Source organism: Carya illinoinensis, chromosome 3 (assembly GCF_018687715.1).
Source record: "Carya illinoinensis cultivar Pawnee chromosome 3, C.illinoinensisPawnee_v1, whole genome shotgun sequence".
Taxonomy (NCBI): Eukaryota; Viridiplantae; Streptophyta; class Magnoliopsida; order Fagales; family Juglandaceae; genus Carya; species Carya illinoinensis.
In genome coordinates, this window is record NC_056754.1 from 17,783,761 (window position 1) to 17,802,731 (window position 18,971).

General features: G+C 34.7%; 2 protein-coding genes and 1 non-coding gene across 3 annotated transcripts; 2 read left to right on the forward strand and 1 right to left on the reverse strand.

The window, feature by feature from the left end:
• Positions 1 to 723: 723 nt before the first annotated feature.
• Positions 724 to 4,953, forward strand: LOC122303568 (prostatic spermine-binding protein-like). Its single transcript, XM_043115390.1, has 4 exons — positions 724 to 864; positions 964 to 1,073; positions 1,627 to 1,785; positions 4,162 to 4,953. The coding sequence occupies exons 3-4, from the start codon at positions 1,666 to 1,668 to the stop codon at positions 4,600 to 4,602; spliced, it is 561 nt and encodes a 186-aa protein (XP_042971324.1). The 5' UTR covers positions 724 to 864; positions 964 to 1,073; positions 1,627 to 1,665; the 3' UTR covers positions 4,603 to 4,953.
• Positions 4,954 to 6,208: 1,255 nt separating this feature from the next.
• On the reverse strand, positions 6,209 to 9,522 carry LOC122303567 (UBP1-associated protein 2B-like). The gene is made up of 2 exons (XM_043115389.1): positions 8,181 to 9,522; positions 6,209 to 6,467 (listed from the first exon to the last, which is right to left on the reverse strand). Coding segments are annotated over exons 1-2 (1,191 nt in total). The 5' UTR covers positions 9,371 to 9,522; the 3' UTR covers positions 6,209 to 6,466.
• A 2,170-nt stretch (positions 9,523 to 11,692) lies between these two features.
• Positions 11,693 to 11,766, forward strand: TRNAV-CAC. Its single transcript has one exon. It is a non-coding gene; the product is annotated as a tRNA-Val (tRNA).
• The last annotated feature ends 7,205 nt before the right edge of the window (positions 11,767 to 18,971 follow it).

Below are 18,971 nucleotides of genomic sequence, written 5' to 3' on the forward strand. Positions count from 1 at the left end.
AAAAAATTAAATTTTTAATAATGAATCTCATTTTCTCTCAAAACGATTATGCAGCAGTTACGTATTTCATGGTTGTATGTAGAAATACTCATAAATAATAAAGTCAATTGTTACAGCTGCATTGACCAAACATCGACAATGGTTGCAAATGTTCAGATAATAAGATAAGATGAGAATTTTATAAATGAAAACTGATAGTTATAATCGTAAATGTGTAAGTATCTCGTAATCATTTTAAAAAAAAAAAACAAATAAATACAAGATCTATATAAAAAAATTAATTTTTTAATAATAGATCACACTCTTTCTTAAAGTGATTGCATAATAGTTACACATTTTATGATTACATATAATATTAATTTTTTTTGTTTAAAATTTTAAAAAATTTGTAATAATTGGTTTAAAATAGTTTATATTTAAATGATATTTATAAAGAAAATAATAAGTGATGCAAAGAGATGAGATGTAAATTATTTTCAAACATTAGCGGCGCTTTGAACCAAAAAAATATTATATATATTGTCTAACATAAATCCTCGTTAAATTAACTATAGTTGAGTTGATTAATTGAACTATGGTTCAAATGCCATAAACTACATTACACGTGATTCGTGTGAACTTTAAAAAGAGAGGAATAAATTTTCATTTATATTAAAAAATATATATATATTTTTTTTTCCAACAATCTATAGATTTAAGTTTGCAAAAAAGAAAGGTAATAAAATTATAAAACCCACACTTGTCCAGAATCGCTCTCTTTGGGCAACCCGAAAATCAATCCGTTTACACACCATGAGGACCCTGCCCGTCCTGCCCGATACCTGACTGAAAAATTACGGGCAGTCAGTCAGTCAGTCACCACCAGTACTCTCGCTTCCTCTGTCTCTCACTCCCCCATCCTCTCTCTCTCTCTATCTCCCTTTGAGGCTTCTGATATTTCTATATCCTGCTCTCTGTCTATAGATCACGATCGGACGGTCGATAATGCACGGACTCTCTGCTGCTTGATTTTTAAAGTTTTAGAGTCTGAGACCATCAGATCCAGCATCTCCTCGCCCAGATCTTGCTTTCTGGTATGGTTTCGCTTTCTGATTCTTTATGCATCTTGCGAATTTATCGCCTTTATATAGATTCTCGCTTTGATTTCTAGCGGTTTCGGCTATCCCTTAATTCTTCGCTTATTATGCAGTTTATTGTGTTAGTTTCTAGCTTCGTGACAATCTTGAGGTATCAAGTTTTGTTTTGTTGAATATTATCCCGATTTGTTCGAATTATATGATTTCCGGCCAGTTTTGTCAACTTTTGCACCAAAACCTCCTTATCTTCCCGCGATTATGCTATATCCGGTAAAAAAATTACGGCTTTATTCGTCGTCGGAGGGTTTTCTCTGAGCTGAAAAGTGGCCGTTTGTCTTTTTCTAATATTATCCGTTTGGAACACCTTTATTTTCACTCATTTCTTTCTTTTATTTTTGAAAATGTTTGCACAGATTATAAATATATAGTTTGGCTAAGAATTTTCTATGTGTGTGACGCATATGGCGTGAGATCCAACGGCCTGCAATGAGTTTGTAACGGATCTGACGGCAGCAGCTCACGTATTTATGTACTTGGTGTGTTTCCTCAGGTAATATATATATATTGTAATTATTTCGTTTGCGGCAAGATGGAGGCGAAGCATGGTTCAGTGGTAGCTATGCTTGGTTATGGCGCGCTAATGTGCGCCGGGGAGGCTTTAGGGACCTTGCTGGTCTCCGTTCTGCTGAAAACCCTGCTCTCCTCTACGGTAACTTCATTCACTTCTATTTTTAGCTCTTTATTTTCAGTTTTGACAACCTTACGGTTCGGAATGTTACGCTTGGGTGGCGTATCTCCTTTTTTCTCACTGGCTCGCTCTCCTTTTTCTCTGATGTTTGTCTTATGGGTCATTGCTAATATGCACTGATGCTTTAATTTTCCTTATACTGCGCCCTTTCTGCCGTAATATATCATTTTTATTATTATTTTTTAAGTAAAATCTGATTTGTCGCCGGTTGTTTGCTTTGCCATTCCTAAAGCCCGGCCGGGTTGGGCTGTCCGAGACCGGCGAGGGAAATAAATGGCAAGCAAGGCTATTGGATGGTTTATGGGTGTTTACTAACGTGCGCCGTGGGTAAAAGTAGTCCGAAAGTGGATTTGGAAAATGAATATTAATAGTGGTTTTGGGAGTGGGTTGGAGTTCCGTTGTTGTTGCACGTGGGGGACCCACCCAACATAAAACTAAAAATCTTTTGTTGTCCTTTTCTGACGAGGAAAAGGTCAAAAGTCTAGCGGATTCGGTTCTCTTTTAGGTACGTGGGACTCACGACGTAGGTAGTAGGAATATTCTCTGGGAGATGCCTCTTACCAACTATTCAATGATGGAAAATGTTTTGGATCGACAATAGTCTCGTATTTTTTTATGATTAATTAAGGATTTTTTAATAATGTTGTGATTTTTTTAAATGTTTAAGGGGATTAAAAAATGTATGAAAAAAAAAAAAGGGCCTTCTCTGTGGCTTTTAAGGGATACCCTTGGTGGGTGTAGCAGTCTCCTTCGATGATTTCTTATTAGGAAAAGGGTAGTGCTACGTCTACCAATATTGGGTGCCGAGGTCCCGAGACGTGTAATCCCTTTTATTTTATTTTATTTTTTCATGCAATTTTTTAATCCTCTTACACTTAAAAAACAAAAATTACAATATTATTAAAAATTACTTCTTTAATCATTAAGTTAAAAAAAAATACAATCGGGACTCATTGCCGGAACCATTAGCATTTTCCTTAGAAAAATGATTGGGTGCCTCAAAAGTGTTGTTAGTGTATTTTATTTTATGTTTTAAATGTTTAAAAATGTTACCATTAGTAAATTTTTTGTTTTTTTTTTTAATTTAAAAAAAAATGAAAATACACTAGGGGTACTTTTGGAGGCATATTTAGAGGGCATCCTAGCATTCACCTTCTTATTATCTCTCTGACCTCCAAAATTGCAAAAAAGGATTTTAAAAAAAAAACCTGTTATTTATTTATATATATATATATATTATATTTTTTCTAAGCGAAGTAGATAATGGGCATCGCGTCCTGATGTTGAACTTTCTCTGCTTTTATTTGTACCAGTTTGTGTATGTATTTGATATTAGAGAAATGTGTTGGTAAAGAATAATGGCTTGAGCTCAAACCAAAGCTCGCACCAATCTCAGAACTATCACTTGAGGCCTAAGCGAACAGAGAACTTGATGCTCTAATATAGTGAGCCACAAATTGTTGAGTCCAGTATGTGTTGTATTCGCAATGTCGTAAGTGGGGGCAGCCCTCCCCCTTGTCTATGGGAGGCATATTTCCATGTTAAAATCTGGCGTGATGACATATTCCATTACCACCGATTGCCTTTTTAAAATAGAAGAATAATGCACCACTCCTCCACTTAGTGCATGTGCATTTGCATAGATGAGGATTATTTAGGCAACGGTTACTTGAAGTTCTTATTATTATTTTTAAATAGCAATACTAATAGTCTGTTTGCTTGATGATACCTATACAAAAATAGTCCGTCTGCTTGATTAGCCGGATGGGAGCGGATATTCACCCAGGCGAAAAAGTGGGTGCAGTGGGCATTTATCCACCCATGTCTGCCACCCATTCCACCCACCTGAAGTGGGGACTTCTTTCCAAAACCGGGATCCGTATCCCGGTTCAGTCTGTAAGTCAGGCTTGAGGCTACAATTATCTGGTTTTCACCCTTTCAACCTTGAACAATATAAGATAATCTTTATATATTCATGATGAACTTCCACTGCCATGGATTTTTCCGTTCCCCCCATGTATCTGATATGTGATACCTTTTAGGGTGAGATTGACCAGGTATATACTAATGGGGGAGCATTGATGATTAGCTTACTGATGGAATATTTATGTTTTCTTTTCTTGGATGGATATTGTTTATGCATTTAATGATCATTTGCAATAACTGGCCCTTGCAAACTTATGTAGTGCATAACCTTTTATTTTTCAGCATTTTAATTGCTTATGTTTCTTCACTGCTTATATTTCTATTTTTCCTCTCTCTCTCTCTCTCTCTCTCTCTCTCTCTGTCTGTGTATAAGACTTCACATTCTCTCTCTTGACCTTCTATGGAACACAGCTTCAGGATCCTAACATCAAAGGAGATCAATGCACCCAATACCAAGACAATCTGGTTGATGCTGATGGAGACGATGGCAATGAAGATGACGAGGAAGATGATAATGATGGTGATGGTGGGCTTGAAGAAGGCGAAGACGAGCTGTCGTCTGAAGATGGAGAATATGGTAGCAACCCCAACAACAATAAGAGTAACTCAAAGAAAGGTCCAGATGGTGGTGCAGGTGCAGGTGGAGCAGAGGAGAACGGAGAAGATGAAGAGGATGATGAAGAAGATGGTGATGACCAGGATGAAGATGAAGACGATGATGAAGATGACGACGAGGATGAGGATGGTGGTGAAGAGGAAGAGGATGAAGGGGTAGAGGAAGAAGAAGAAAATGAGGAAGAGGAGGACGAAGATGAGGAAGCACTCCAGCCCCCAAAGAAGAGGAAGAAGTGAATGAAGTAAGAAAAAGAGAGGAGCCTCCCACAAGTACCGACTCTACGTGACTCGTCTAACTCCATCTGAGGGAGGCATGTTTATTAGAATGGTGGTTCTTTGGGTAATTATATTTCTATTGCACGATTAGAGTACTGTATAACTATTGAGCTGAGGCAATGATAAATTTGACAAAAAAAAAAAAATTTGTTACGGCTTCTGTTTTCAGCTACGGTCGGTCAGGTTCTAGCGTAGAATCTTTTCCTTTTTTAAGTAAATTTAGTTTCCGGTGGTTTAATTCAATTGCCTACATCTGCACTCCTAGCGTGTATTGAGTGAAATTTGAGAAAGAATTGTATTCTAACTTGCTTATTAAAATGGTCATCGTGGGCGGCTGACGTCCATCCAATTAACACGATACCACTAATTATATTTGATGTCATATAAAAACTATAAACAGATAAAATTTGAACTAAAATTTAAGTAAAGCCTGGAACCGAAACAAAAGAAGCCAAACGTTCTATGAAAAGGCAAAATTTATACACCTTTACCACAATCCCGATCAAAAAGACAAAATCAAGGATCTAATCTAGTTGGCCGCCAAGCAGATGTTCCCTAGGGCAAAACAAAACCATTTTTATCACAAAGAAACCTGTTCGTGCGCAAAACCATTTTATGAATCATTATAGAACAGAAGATATGCTCTGTGCGTGGTGGTTGAATATCAGCAACTTTTACGATGTCTCCCAAAAATTAAAAAATACCTATTCATTCTCCTATCTGCAATAACCTTTTGAATATCCCACATAACGGCTAAGTTAATGAGCACAAAGTTCTGTATATCAAAATCAGATTATTAAGGACGGGCGGATTCCAAAACACATCATTGTCAATTTACCCAAATCATAAATAGAATGTCTCTATGAGATGTAAAAATAAGTACAAAATGCATTCATTCTATATCAATCAGATTAGAAATAGTCTTAAACTATGATATATAAAATTTATTTAAAAAAAAAAAAAACCATATACTTAATATGGAGAATCTAAGATTAACTTGGTATATTCAAAAATTTCAGAGCTGGGCCATATATTTCATCTCTGTCCCACTCCCATCCATCCAATTGCACTTACTTGGACTGTACAATACTTTATAAGGAAGAAAAAAAAAAAAGACTCTCAAAGAATGTCATTGTGTTTGGAACTGCAAATCAAATTATGCGCCATGAACAAAAAGCATGAACCAAAAGAATAATCGTATAGAGATACAACACATTTGTGTAAGCGTGACAGAATAATCAAACAACAGCAAATAGAAAACATAACAAAGGTAGTGAAAGAAAACAGAAAGAAATCAGAAATAATAATAAAACGAAATAAATTCAAAATAGTTAATCCATACAAGGAGGTTAAAGAAAATAATCAAATAAAAGGGAGAACAAGAATAAAAGAAATCAACCAACTATTTGTCATGTTGGCCAAGTAACAAACTTACGAAATACTGAAATAGTTATATTATAGAGCCAAAAGCATAGTCTTATGCACACACACACGTGTGTGTGACAGAATAATCAAAACACAGCATTTCAAATATTGCAAAGTGAAAAAAATAGAAAGACATTAGAAATAACAATAAAACGAAATGACTTTAAAAAAAATGAAAAAAGTTAATCCTTACAAGGAAGATAAAGAAACTATTCAAATAAAGGCGAAAAAAATAATAAAAGAAGTCAACCAACTATTTCTCAAGTTGGCTAAGTTATGAGATCCTGGATAGTTATATTAGAGTTCAAAAGTTTTCCCTATGAGTAAAACTTCCACAACAATAAATGTTGACCCAGAACAAGCTCTTAGGACATCAATCCTCAAGTTCAGCAGCACTTCATCTGCAATATGGAGCCCAGGTATGTAAGGCAGTAAAACAATGAAAAAAATTACTAGTGTCTCAAAATGTTTTTGACAAATTTCTAAATAATATTAAAGCCACTTTCAATATAACATAAAAAAATTTAGAACTAGAAAAGAAATAGAGAAGGCCAAGGAAGAAAAAAACTAAAAACAAAAACAGAAACTGAGCAAGAGAAGCATTAATACTAAAAAAGTAAAGGTACTAAAAAGAACTCAATGACCATTGAAAGTCAGAATCAGGCCAGACTGGATGGCTTACCATCCAAAAAGAAATTTCATCTTGTTAAAAAAATATCATACATTTTACAGTCAAGCATTCAAAAACAAATGAGGTAGGTTGCTGGTGCGTTCAAGCATAAAAATAAAAGTAAAAAATCTATTTAAAAACAATATATAATTTAAAAACTGATAGTAAGGAGAAAAACATAAGTACACAGGAAGATGAAAAGGGTCCCGATAGATGTTACAATAGTATATTTAAAAGATGGGAAAAAAGCAGGGGAACAGAGGATATACCACTGAAAGCAATCAATCATGTGGACAGCAAAAGATTTTAATTGCATCTTGTATCATTGGGTAATCATGCTAAAAAGTTCAACAATTCTCACAAGTGAAAATGGTAGGTATCTGTTTGTCTATTTTCAAGTGTTCGGATAAATGACAAGTTCAAATTCCACTTGGTGAAATGGGCCACAGTTTGCTCTCTCATTAAAAGAGGTTTGGGAATCTGGAACTTGAAATCTTTCAACAAAGCCTTGGTTGGCAAATGGTTATGGAGATATCACTATGAGTCCACGCCGCCCAGGGTGGTGGTGCATGTGGGTTGGGGGGGGGGGGGGGGGAGCCCTTGTGGATTGTCATCTCATTAAACCATGGGGAAAAATGGGGAGGGTGGTGTTCTAATGAGGTGAGTGAGCCTTATGGAGTGGGGCTATGGAAGCACATACGAAGAGGTTCAGACACATATGCAGCAAATACTTGCTTAACTGAGGGTAACGGAGTGAAGGTCAAATTTTGGCATGTGGATGGTGGGGCAATAGGGCACTCAAGGAAGTTTATCCACAAGTTAATGGCTTAGCAAGAATGAAAGAAGCCTTGATTGTAGATCTATTAATCATCTCCAATGGTCTTCCCCAATGGAATGTTACCTTCCTTCAAGATTCGAAAATTGAGGTTTTTTCGGTGTTCTTTGACCATGTGTACTCCACCCGATTGTTGGGGGGAGGTGAAGACAAGATATTTTGGTGCCCCTCTAAAAAAGGGATATTCACAATCCAATCATTATTTTTTTTTTCTTTTTTTTCTTTATTTTTTTATATCCATGAGTGTCTAGGCCAGCTTGCACACACCTCGACTAATCCCACAAGGCCCTGAAGTGTAAACTTCCTGTGGCCCTGAGGGGACTCGAACTGGTGACCATCGGAGAGCAAACCCAAGGCCTGATTTTAACCAAATGAATAAATAAAGGTTTCCACGACTATCTGCAAATCCCACTATTACATTTCCACAATATTAAAAACTGGAGTCAGCCATATAACAAATTAGATATCATATCACTGGGCAAAAGTTTTACTGCCATCCGATCGGTTGTATAAGTAGAGAAAATCAGAATCAGAATTGCATATAATGTACGATTATCAACTATATACATGAAGATAAGATAAAAGAAATCTGATTGAAATATATCATACCACATATATGAAGGGTATCCACTGATAGAGCCACCACCGCCCTGATTCCTACCGGCACTCGGCTGTCCCACCTGCATGTTTGGATACAAGTGCTGCAGACCCACACCTGACACGCCGTGGGCCCCGAAGAAAGACTGATTTCCCCCTAACTGGGTGGTCGTCACGCTCGGGTTCAACACCCCTGCAGGTGCCAAGAACCCGGCTTCTGGACTCGGAATGAACCCGCTGTACAATGGGTTCAGGTTCAGATGCTGCCCAAACAGCGACGAATTCTGTGCCGCTGCCAAAACCGGTGCTCGCTGCGCTTGTAACGGTGGTTGTGCCGCCACATGCCCCTGCACCAGATTCTTGCCCTTCCCATCGGTTGCCTTCTGGCAATGCAATCGGTGCCCTTGAAATGTTCTAAACGGCTCTTCCAGAACCTTCTTGGCACCGGTCTCGCTCTTATACACGAACAACGCAAAGCCTCTGGATCTTCCGGTGTTCTGATCGAACCCAAATGGACCCGCCTCGATCTCCCCGAATTTTGCGAAGAATTGTCTCAATAACTCGGCGTCCGTATCGGCCGGCACGTTGTTCACGTAAATCCTTCGCGCCGCAACGTCCTGGGACTGCAATGGTGCCCCAGGGCCCACGGAAGCCAGCTGCCACGAGGCGAGTCTGTTGCCGATCTTCTTCGTAGGGTTCTTGAGAGCCTCTTGGGCGCTCTTCCGGGTCTTGAATAAGACGAAGGCATATCCCTTGGCTTTTCCACTGACCTTGTCCGTGACGAGGGTGCAGTCCTCTATCTCTCCAAAAGGCTCAAAGGCAGAGAGTAATGTCTGGCGAGTGGTGTCCCAGCCAAGGCCATGTACGAAGATCTTGCGGTGAGAGACGTCGCGGTCGGCCACCTGGCGAACGAGGCGGGAGAGTGAGGGGAGCTGAAGGGCGGTGCTGGAGATGAGGTCGATAAGCTGGCCTTTGGAGAAGAGCTCCAGGAGGTTGGGGAGGGAGTCGGAGTCGGAGTCGGAATCGGAATCAGTGTTTAGGGATTGTTGTTGTGGTGGTGGTGGCCGGGGTTGGGGTTTCCGGGGCTTTTCGGTTTTGGGTTTTTTGTTGGAGGTGGAGGTGGTATCGACTTCTTGTTGTAGATCGTCTTTCTTGAATTTTTTTACAAGCCTTCGCTTTTTGGTTTTGGGTGTCTTCGCCATTGAAGAGCGAGATGGAGTCTTGGAGATAAGCCTCTCAGGACCGAACAGAAACCGAGAGGTCAGATGAGTAGAAGGTTAGGGTTTCAGTGGACCGAAATCGGCAAATCCAAGTACCAAGTACAAGCTCATTATGTATTGCACCAGAAAAATTCTCTTATTAGCCAGACGTTTTTAGGTTTTGCTTAGCGACAAGATTTTTTAATGAAAATTTTAAATTTTAAGGTTAAATAATATTATATTTTAATATTATTATTATTTTAAAATTAAAAAAATTAAATTATTTATTATATTTTATATAAAAATTAAAATAAAAATTATAATAATAAAATAAAAATTTTATATTTAAGATTAAAAATCTTAATGACTAAACAATAACTTCCGCATAAACTATTCGAGTTTATATTTCCCATCGAGCGTGCAAAGTTGTCACGTCGTAATATAGTAAATCCTATCGTAAGGGCTCTCTTATAACTTCTAATTTTTTTTTAAAGGATTAAGTCTTATTTTGTTATAAAGCAATGTTACATACAGTCGTGAAATTGTAAACGTCACGTAATCGTTTTGAAAAAAAATGGAGTTCACGATTAAAAAGTTAATTTTTTTTTCATGTGGATCTCATATTAATTCATTTTTTTCAAAATGACTGCACGTCGCTTGCATAACCACGACTGTAAATATCATTTCTCTTTGTTATATAGATGATATGGAATTATGTCACATCGTGCAGGTTAAAGTGTAAGTGTTATGCGCCACCCTATGGAACTTCTCACTACGCGCTACAAGTATCAGAGCTATCGGTTTCTTCAGATCTGACCATCAGCTACACTTCTAAGACAGCACATGTCCCTCGCGCTTCACCACAATCTATTTAGTTTTATATTTTTTTTGCAAGATTAAAAATACAGATTTACAATTTTTCAAATTGTAATTCATTATTTTCAAATCTATTTTTTTATTTTTTTATTTGCTTTTATTTAGATTAAAAAATAAATAAAAAATAGTCTCTTAAATATTTTGTAATGAAAGTTATCTCCTCCTCTAAAGAGTTAGGTTTGAAAGCTCTCTCCTCTTCTAGAGGGTGGGAGATGAAATCTCTGTTTTAAGTAGAGTGTTATCTCTCAAACAGTTATTTGTAGAAAATTATAAAAATTAAGACCATACTAATCATAAAATAAATTTGTGTATTAGAGGAACTCAAATTGTGAATAGTTGGCTTGTAATTATATCAAATCACAGATCTAATTTCACTTTCATAAATGAATGAAATTTATTTCTCAAAAATAGAAATGATGATATGGGATAAAATAAAATATTTATGAATAATTTTGAAATAATTTGTAAATACTAATAAAAGAGCTTTACTATTCAGCATCATCACACATCACATTTTTTTTAATTTTTAATTTTATTATTCCTAAACTAATTGAATTTTTTTACTCATCGTCCATATACCACATATTTGATATGAGAAAAAAATTAAAAAAAAAGGGTGGTGTGTTTTTTTTTTTTTAAGTGTGGTGTATTGTGTCAGGTGTGTGCCGATGATGAATAAAATTTTTTATAAGTAAAATAATTTGAGTTAAAGATTTTATAGGATTTTGAAAAATTAGAAAGTTGAATAAAAAAAATTATAAAGTTAAAAGAGAGTTATAATATAATTTTTAATATTCTTTTTGTTTTAAAATTTAAAAAAAGTTGAATTATTTTTTGTGTTTTATTTGGAAATTTTCAAAACTTGTAATGGTTAGAGGAAAAAATTGAAAAACTGAAATTGAAAAATATTTATATTTAAATGGTGTTTGAGATGGAATAAAATGAGATGAAATTGTTTCAAATATTTGTAAAACCAAACCAGACCTTATTCTCTTTCTCAAATCATTACGTAGAATATATTATTCACATAATTGTATTATTCACATAATTGTATATTATTTACATAATTATATTTTAAAATAAAAAATATTTTTATAAAATACCTTATAAAAATAACAACACTTTATAAAAGTACCCTCATTTTTATACATATATTGTGAAATATATCGTAAAATATGTTACGTAATTATCATTATTCATCTAATTTTATATCAAGGAATTATACATATTTCACAACAATTTGCACAACACATATTATAAAATAAGAGTATTTTGTAAAGAGATGTTAATTTTATAAGGTAATTTATAATAATATCTCTCGTTTTAAATATTATTGTGTAAAATGTTGTAAAATATGATTTATGTTTATCATTTTCCATATATTTATCCGAGGAGCTGCGTTAGTTTTATTTTAACCGACAAAACTTGGGATGAAGAATCATTATCAATGTCTGGGTGTTGTAGTTGGTTATCACGCTAGTCTCACACACTAGAGGTCCCCGGTTCGAACCCGGGCTCAGACATCTATCCTTTCTACTTTATTTTAGATTATTTTTAGATTCACGTGTCTCCGAATCCAACCGTCCGTGATTCCGTCCAGCTCACTTTAGAGTTGACGGCTAACTGTTAATTTTTGTGAGAGCTGATTTCAAAGTGGTTGATAAATAATATTTGCATATTTTTATGATGCGCAAGTGTTATTTGTCTCTAGTTTCTCATTCCCCACTTAATGCTCATAAAAGAAACCCTTAATAGAAAAGGTAATTATAATCATGATATAATTTGTTATCAAAGGTCTTCCTTGAGTTTTCAAAATCAAAAGGAAGCACGCTTGCTTATCTTATTTGCCACGAAAAGAAAAACAACAAATAATTATTTTAAAAAACTAAATCAAGAGAAAAATAAGAGGATTGTTGAGAAGTTCCCCCCATTTTCGGATCGAGAAATGATATTAGTAGGCGTCTGGAGTGCACAAATACTACACAATTTTTTTGAAAAAATAAATAAATACAAGACCCACATAAAAAATAATATTTTTTAAATAGTAAATCTCACTTTTTTTTGAAACAATTGTGTGACGCTCCTAGGACTGTTCATCCGGGTTCCAACTCGGGAACCCGGATATACCCAAACCGGAACCCAGATTTGAAATCTGGGTCGAAACCCGGACCGGGTTATCCTGGGTCACATTCGGGCTGGAACCCGGATGAACCCGGGTTTTGCAAAACCCGGATTCCAGGTTCCGAAATGAACTTTTTTTTTTTTTCTCTGACGCTTTAAAAGCATAATTTCTTTTTAAATAAAAAACCTATATTATATTAAAGATTTTTTAAGAAAAATCAATGTTGAAAAGCATAATTCTCTTTATATAAAAGCCTATATTTATTATAGAAAATTTTTAAAAAATGTTGAAAATCATACTTTTTAAAAAAAAAAAAACTATATTTTGTGAAAAATTTTCTAAGAGATAATGTTAAAAAGCATAACATTGTCTAGAATAATAAAATATATAAAAATGAAAAACTAAAATGCATACAATCCACTAGATATTAGATTACATTACAAAATATAAAATTATAAGATATGAGTTACATATCAATAACAGTCTTACATGTGATTTAATCACACCAAATAAAACTTCAAGTATATTCGCTATAGCCACTCAAATGGAAGACAACCTCTACATTGAATTCCTAGTATATTCTCTGCAGCCACCCAAACTGAAAGAGTAAGAATGTATTTCAACAGATAAAAACACAAACCATGAAAAGGAACACTAAATTCTCCATTTACATAACTGGGTGAATAAAAAAATGAAAGATGATAAAACTAAAGATATGACAACTCCAACATAATAGGTTATCAAGCCAATCAATTGGATTGCTCCAGGGTGTGATTTTAGGTACTGCTCCAGTTGCTTTTTGTTGTTGATCTCCTCTCCAGTAGGAGCAACAAACATGATCTCATTCTTCCTAGGTGTACCTCCTTTCTTGGGTAAGAACTGATGGGGAATAGAAAGCAGAGGCACACATCAAGTGGTACACAACAAGATTTATGAGCTAATAACAAAATCAACTGAACTTGTCCTTGAAGACTTCCCATCATAAATTCAGTACTGTTATGATAGAATGCACAAGTGTAACAGCCCGCTAGAAATTCAATTGTGAAATTTCTATTAACTTTAGGAATCTTGTGAAAAACCCATAAGTTTTCACGAATCCATTAATCGTATAGGTTTTTTTTGTCTAACTACATAGTTAGTGTTATTATTTACTATGGTATTAGAAGTGTATTTTTGATTATTGGAGATAGTTAGAAGTGTCAAAATGTATTATGGTTTGTGCCATTAAACTCGGAGGGTTATTTAAAGTCTTATGGCGCAATAACATTTTTTTCATATTTTCGGACAAAATGTCTGTTCAAAATTGTAAATATTATTGGATAAAAAGAAATATCTTGAGGTAATTTTCGTGAATATTATTGGGTAAAAATATTTTGAGTTGATTTTTATAGATATTATTAGATAAAAATATCTTAAGTTGATTTTTGTAGATATTATTGGATAGAATATTATGAGATAATCTTTTATAGATATTTTAGGTAGGAGAAAACCACACTTAACTCTCAACTCCAGCCTTATCACCTCCCTTATCTCGTCCATAAATGTGTCCAGCCATCACCCATGAACTTATCTTCAATTACTCCTTCTAATAAAAGATTATCAAACACTCTCTCTCGGACAGATTTTAGGAGATCTTTTGCATGCCCATTTCGAAGCTGTTGTAAGTGTTTTATCGTAAAGTCTCCTTCATATAAGTTGTTCCTTTTTGAGTCTAGTTTACATGGATATCTTATTTGCCCCATTTGAAGATCATTTGGTCAGTCAAATATTGTGTAAACTATAGAAAGGTCATTCTGGGAGATAAACTGGAGAATATGTTATAGTTTGGAGTTTTTGACCAAGCTAATGGATAGATATTGGTCCGAAATTTTTATAGAGTATTGTTAACATGTATATGTGACTATTGGTTGAGGATTTTTGCATGATTAAAGGTTTTGATGAAAGATGTTCTTAGATTTAGAAACTTAGAAACTGGAAGAGGAAAAACAGTTTCTGTTTTGAGAAAGTTTAACTCTTTGGTGGTCTAAACCTATTCTAATGACTTTGATAATTTTATTGGAGGATCCTAAACATCTTATATACATGTTATATTATTATTTTGAAGATATTTGATGTTAGTTTCAAAGATATGAAATTTTATGCAAAGAGATATTCAAATAAGTCAAAGTGTGGATATTCTTGGCTAAATTTATGTTTTGGTTAATTTCTAACCATATGATCTTGAATTAGAAGCTTATATATGTTTTAGGACATCTTTTTAAACCATATGATGGTTTGGTTTGAAGATCATATATTTATAAGTCATAGATCAAGAGATTTATCAAAACTAGTTGAGGGAAAAGTTTATGTTTTTGGACTAAGTGTAAAACCAAAAACTCCAAATGTTATTTTGTGATTTTGGTGACTTTAGTTTGATGATTTAAAGCATGGTTGATGTTAGGATGATATTATGAATATGTTAGAAGTAAGATTTGATTTTTGAAATTCTTGGAGATGTTTTGATTTAAGGTCAAAACTTGTGATTCAAGTGCTTGGATCTTTTTACAAAAAAGTTTGGTGTTGATTATTAGTTTTTTCTAAATGGATGTTTTAAGTATGGTTTTGAACTTAGGATTGGAAGATGTTTGTTGCAAAATTTTGGTTTAAGCATGAGTTTTGAAGTTGGAAGGAATTGCAACAAAAATAAAGGGAAATGGCCTATGCATGTTTCGACCATAGTGTGTTCTTCATAGTTGTGTTTTGTTTTAAATTTTTCTGAGTTGATATTTAAGTTTAGGACAAGATTTACATGAGGAATGTAAATTTTAGAAACTTTTGGAGTTAGTATGCAAAATCCTTAAGTTATGGGTAAAACGGTCATTTTCCCACATGTAGAGAGTAAAATGAAAATTTTACTCTTTAAGTTAGTATTTTCCATATTTCAAATTATTAGTGATTTAGTTCTAACTTTTAGAATCACTAATTACAGTTCCTCGTGATCGCACTTGAAGTTTTATAAGAAACGCGGAGATCGAGGTAAGTTAGCTTTTAACTTACTAGCAGTCTACTGTGTATGTGTGCTAAGTAAAAGAATTACAGTGTATGTATGTATGTTATCATATATGTCATGCCATGCCAAGTTATCATATAATTGTCTATTATACAGAATTTATTCTGTCATAAATTTTTATCTGTTACATAATATATTCTGTCATGTATTACTATACATTACAAATATGTCATGCTAAATATGTTGTTTGTTATATGTTATGTCATGTTACGAAATGTTACTATCTCAAGTTGGTTATGTATTTCAAATTATGTTCAAGTCACGTTATGTTACGTCAGGGCTTCAGTCCTTTCATATTCCAGTCACGTTTCATCTTGAGTATATTCAGTTTATGTAGAATACATGGGGCTACAACAACTGTGGAGTATGTATTTAACTGCATAGTGATGTGTAGAATACATGGGGCCACAACAACTGTGGAGTATGTATTTACACATAGAATACATGGGGCCACAACAACTGTGGAGTATGTATTTTCAATGTTAAATCAAGCTTGTGTAGAATACATGGGGCCACAACAACTATGGAGTATGTATTTACACGTAGAATACATGGGGCCACAACAACTGTGGAGTATGTATTTTTCATGTTAATTCAAGTTTCAGAGCAAGTTCATGCTAAGTCAAGTTTCAGATCAAGTTCATGTCAAGTCAAGTTCAGTTCATGATTCAATTTAAGCTATGTCAATTATGCTATGTTGTACACTAAGTTATGCTTTAATTACTTATGAATTTGATTATGCATTTATGCTTTTACTGTCATACATGTATCATTAGTCTGTATGGAAGTTTTTTGTTAACTTGCTGAGATTTGTAATCAAATCTCACTGTGGTAGTCCCAACTACCATTCCCCCCGAATGGTAGATCTTGTTACAGGACCTGAAGGAGGATCAGGAGCTGACCAACTAGACACAGTCGACTGAACGACGGTGCGTCGTTAATGTTAACATAGTAGTTAAATTACTACTTGTACGATAGAGTTGCATCTCCAGTACTTTTGGATCATAACTATTTTGGAATAGTGCTGAGATCTTAGTTATTTAATGGATCTTTATGTATGAAGTATGTTTTAAGTATTGGGATATTTTTAGTTTGGTGCATAGTATTGCTAAAGAAAAAAAAATTATCCGCTGCGAATATTGCATAATGTTAGATGCATGTTAGGATTATTGCATCTTATATGTCATGAACGGGGGCAGGTAACCTTGTGTTGCATGTCTCGACGCTTCAAATGTCCGTCCAATCCCAAACGGAATTTGGGGGCGTCACAACAAGGCCAACTCAGTTTTTATTGAAGCATAAAATAAAACAATATAAAGGCAAATATCAATTTAAGAGCGAGAAAAGGGGGGGAAAAACAAAAGGTATATTAAATGTGTGTTCTCACTTCTCAGCTATCCTCTTTTAGTAGAATACAGGATATCAAATTAATAATCTAACCTAAGCATCCTCTGATAATATAACCTATGCTGTGAGTCAACAGCTTTTTAAGACCTATCAAGATCAACCCGATGGTGTCCTTACTTCGAAGAAAGAAAAAATAATTTCAAATGTAGCTCTTTGCAAGTTTGGATGTCACCACAAACTTCCGGTAAATGTGTTGTCATTAATTCTTTAAATTCTTGGTGTTGCCATTCCCATGAATTTGTTATATTCTTCTCTGTTTCTTTTTTTCCTATGATCTGTAATAGATTTATTGTTGCTATTATATATATATATATAGACACACACAAACAATCAATACACATAATTAAAAAAACATATATCTGCCAAACCTCCTCTCCCTTTGTGACATGATAATCTATATTGCTTTTCTATGACTATACTGATAACTTTTGTTTTTTGTTTTTTGTTTTTAATCGTATATGTGATTAGCTTTACATTCTTCAAATTGTAGAGATTTATTCGAGATAAGTCCTTTGATCCGAATAAGTGGATCATTACCGGTGATAGATCGGACAGTGCATTCTTTGAGGAGTTACTTTTTAACAGGAGAAAAATCTATATTAGGGAAACTAGGAAAATGGAAAGTGAAACTGTTGCTGATGTTGTGGAGGCACTAATTGGTGCATTTCTAAGCATTGGTGGTGAAACATCAGCATTATTATTTATGGAATGGTTGGGTATAAAGGTGGATTTTCACATAACACCACAGTAATCCTATTTTTATCTGGGTTTGACTTTTTTCTACCTAAATATTGCTACCCAATTGACAAGCTCGCCCAAAAATCTCATTCGACAAAACATTACAGATCTTTCCATTACAGAGTGTACAAACATACTCATAAAAACATTATAGATCTAACCCATAAAAAAATTCCCCAAACATTCTCATAAAAAAAAAAAAAAAAAAAAAAACCTAAAATCAACAAAGAGAGAGAAAAAAAGAAAGAGAACAAGATCTTTTGGTGGCTGTTTATTTCGTGTTTGGCCGATGCACACCCATTTGCTTTCTCTCCATCAATTTCTTTTTGTTTAAGTTATCAAATCCTTTTCCTTTGCTCTGTCTATAATTTCCAATCATCAAACCAAATCTCTACTCAAGAAATCAGTTCCTAGGTTCATATTATGATCTACTAAAATAATATGAAAACTAAAAGACAGCAAAAGATAGAATGAAAACCGAGACCCAGAGAGAGAGAGAAGGAGAAGAACTCACTTTGATCGGCGATTTTGCGCACAAGAATGAAGACGACTGAGCGGAACTACCGGCAAGTGGAGGCTAGGGTTTCCGTGTGGGTGAGACTCTTGAGAGCACGAGAGAGAAGGTCCGGACTCCGAATGTGGGTTTGACGTTCCATATGGTTTTTAACTTTCTCTTACTTGTTTTTAAACAACCCGGGTACTCTGGGGTTTAGGCATGCGGGTTTCGGTCTGGGTCTAACTTGGGCCGAAACCCATATCCGAGAACCCGGTTATCCGGGTTCCGGTCCTGGCCGAATAAAATCCAGCCCGGATGAATAGTCATAACGCTCCTGAGCATGGGGCAGGATTAACTTTCATCAAGTACTTTATCTTAATTGTCCAAAAAATTTTGTAAAACCAAAGCTTCAATTCAAATCTAGGCTCTTATAAAAATGAATTTCAATCAATAGAGTCTAATAAGACACAAATTTCTAGCATTTTTCCCATGATTAATGCATGCCACTAGATGTTTTGTCAACAATGACATGTTTTAAATGAAAACACACTCCCTTCAAACGAAAACCAATTCTGAACATCCATTGAAAACACACTCCCTTCAAACTTTTTTTTGATAAATCCCATTGGCAATACTCCATGGTCGATCTCGAAGATCTCGCTCATACTTTCTTCCTCAATCTTGCACACACTAGTACTGTTATATATATGGCTTGAATTAGTTATGATACCTAGTTATAGCACCACTAGCCACCATCGTTGTTGTAGAGTGATAGCTTTTTTCTAATTTGAAAGGGTATCTAGATGATTATTTAGAAGCCTTCAAGATGTTAAGGTATAAAAAACATAAATGGGTTGTGGTTCCAAAGCTGGATAGAGATGATAGAGAGGACGAGGATGATGGACACTGTTGCGGC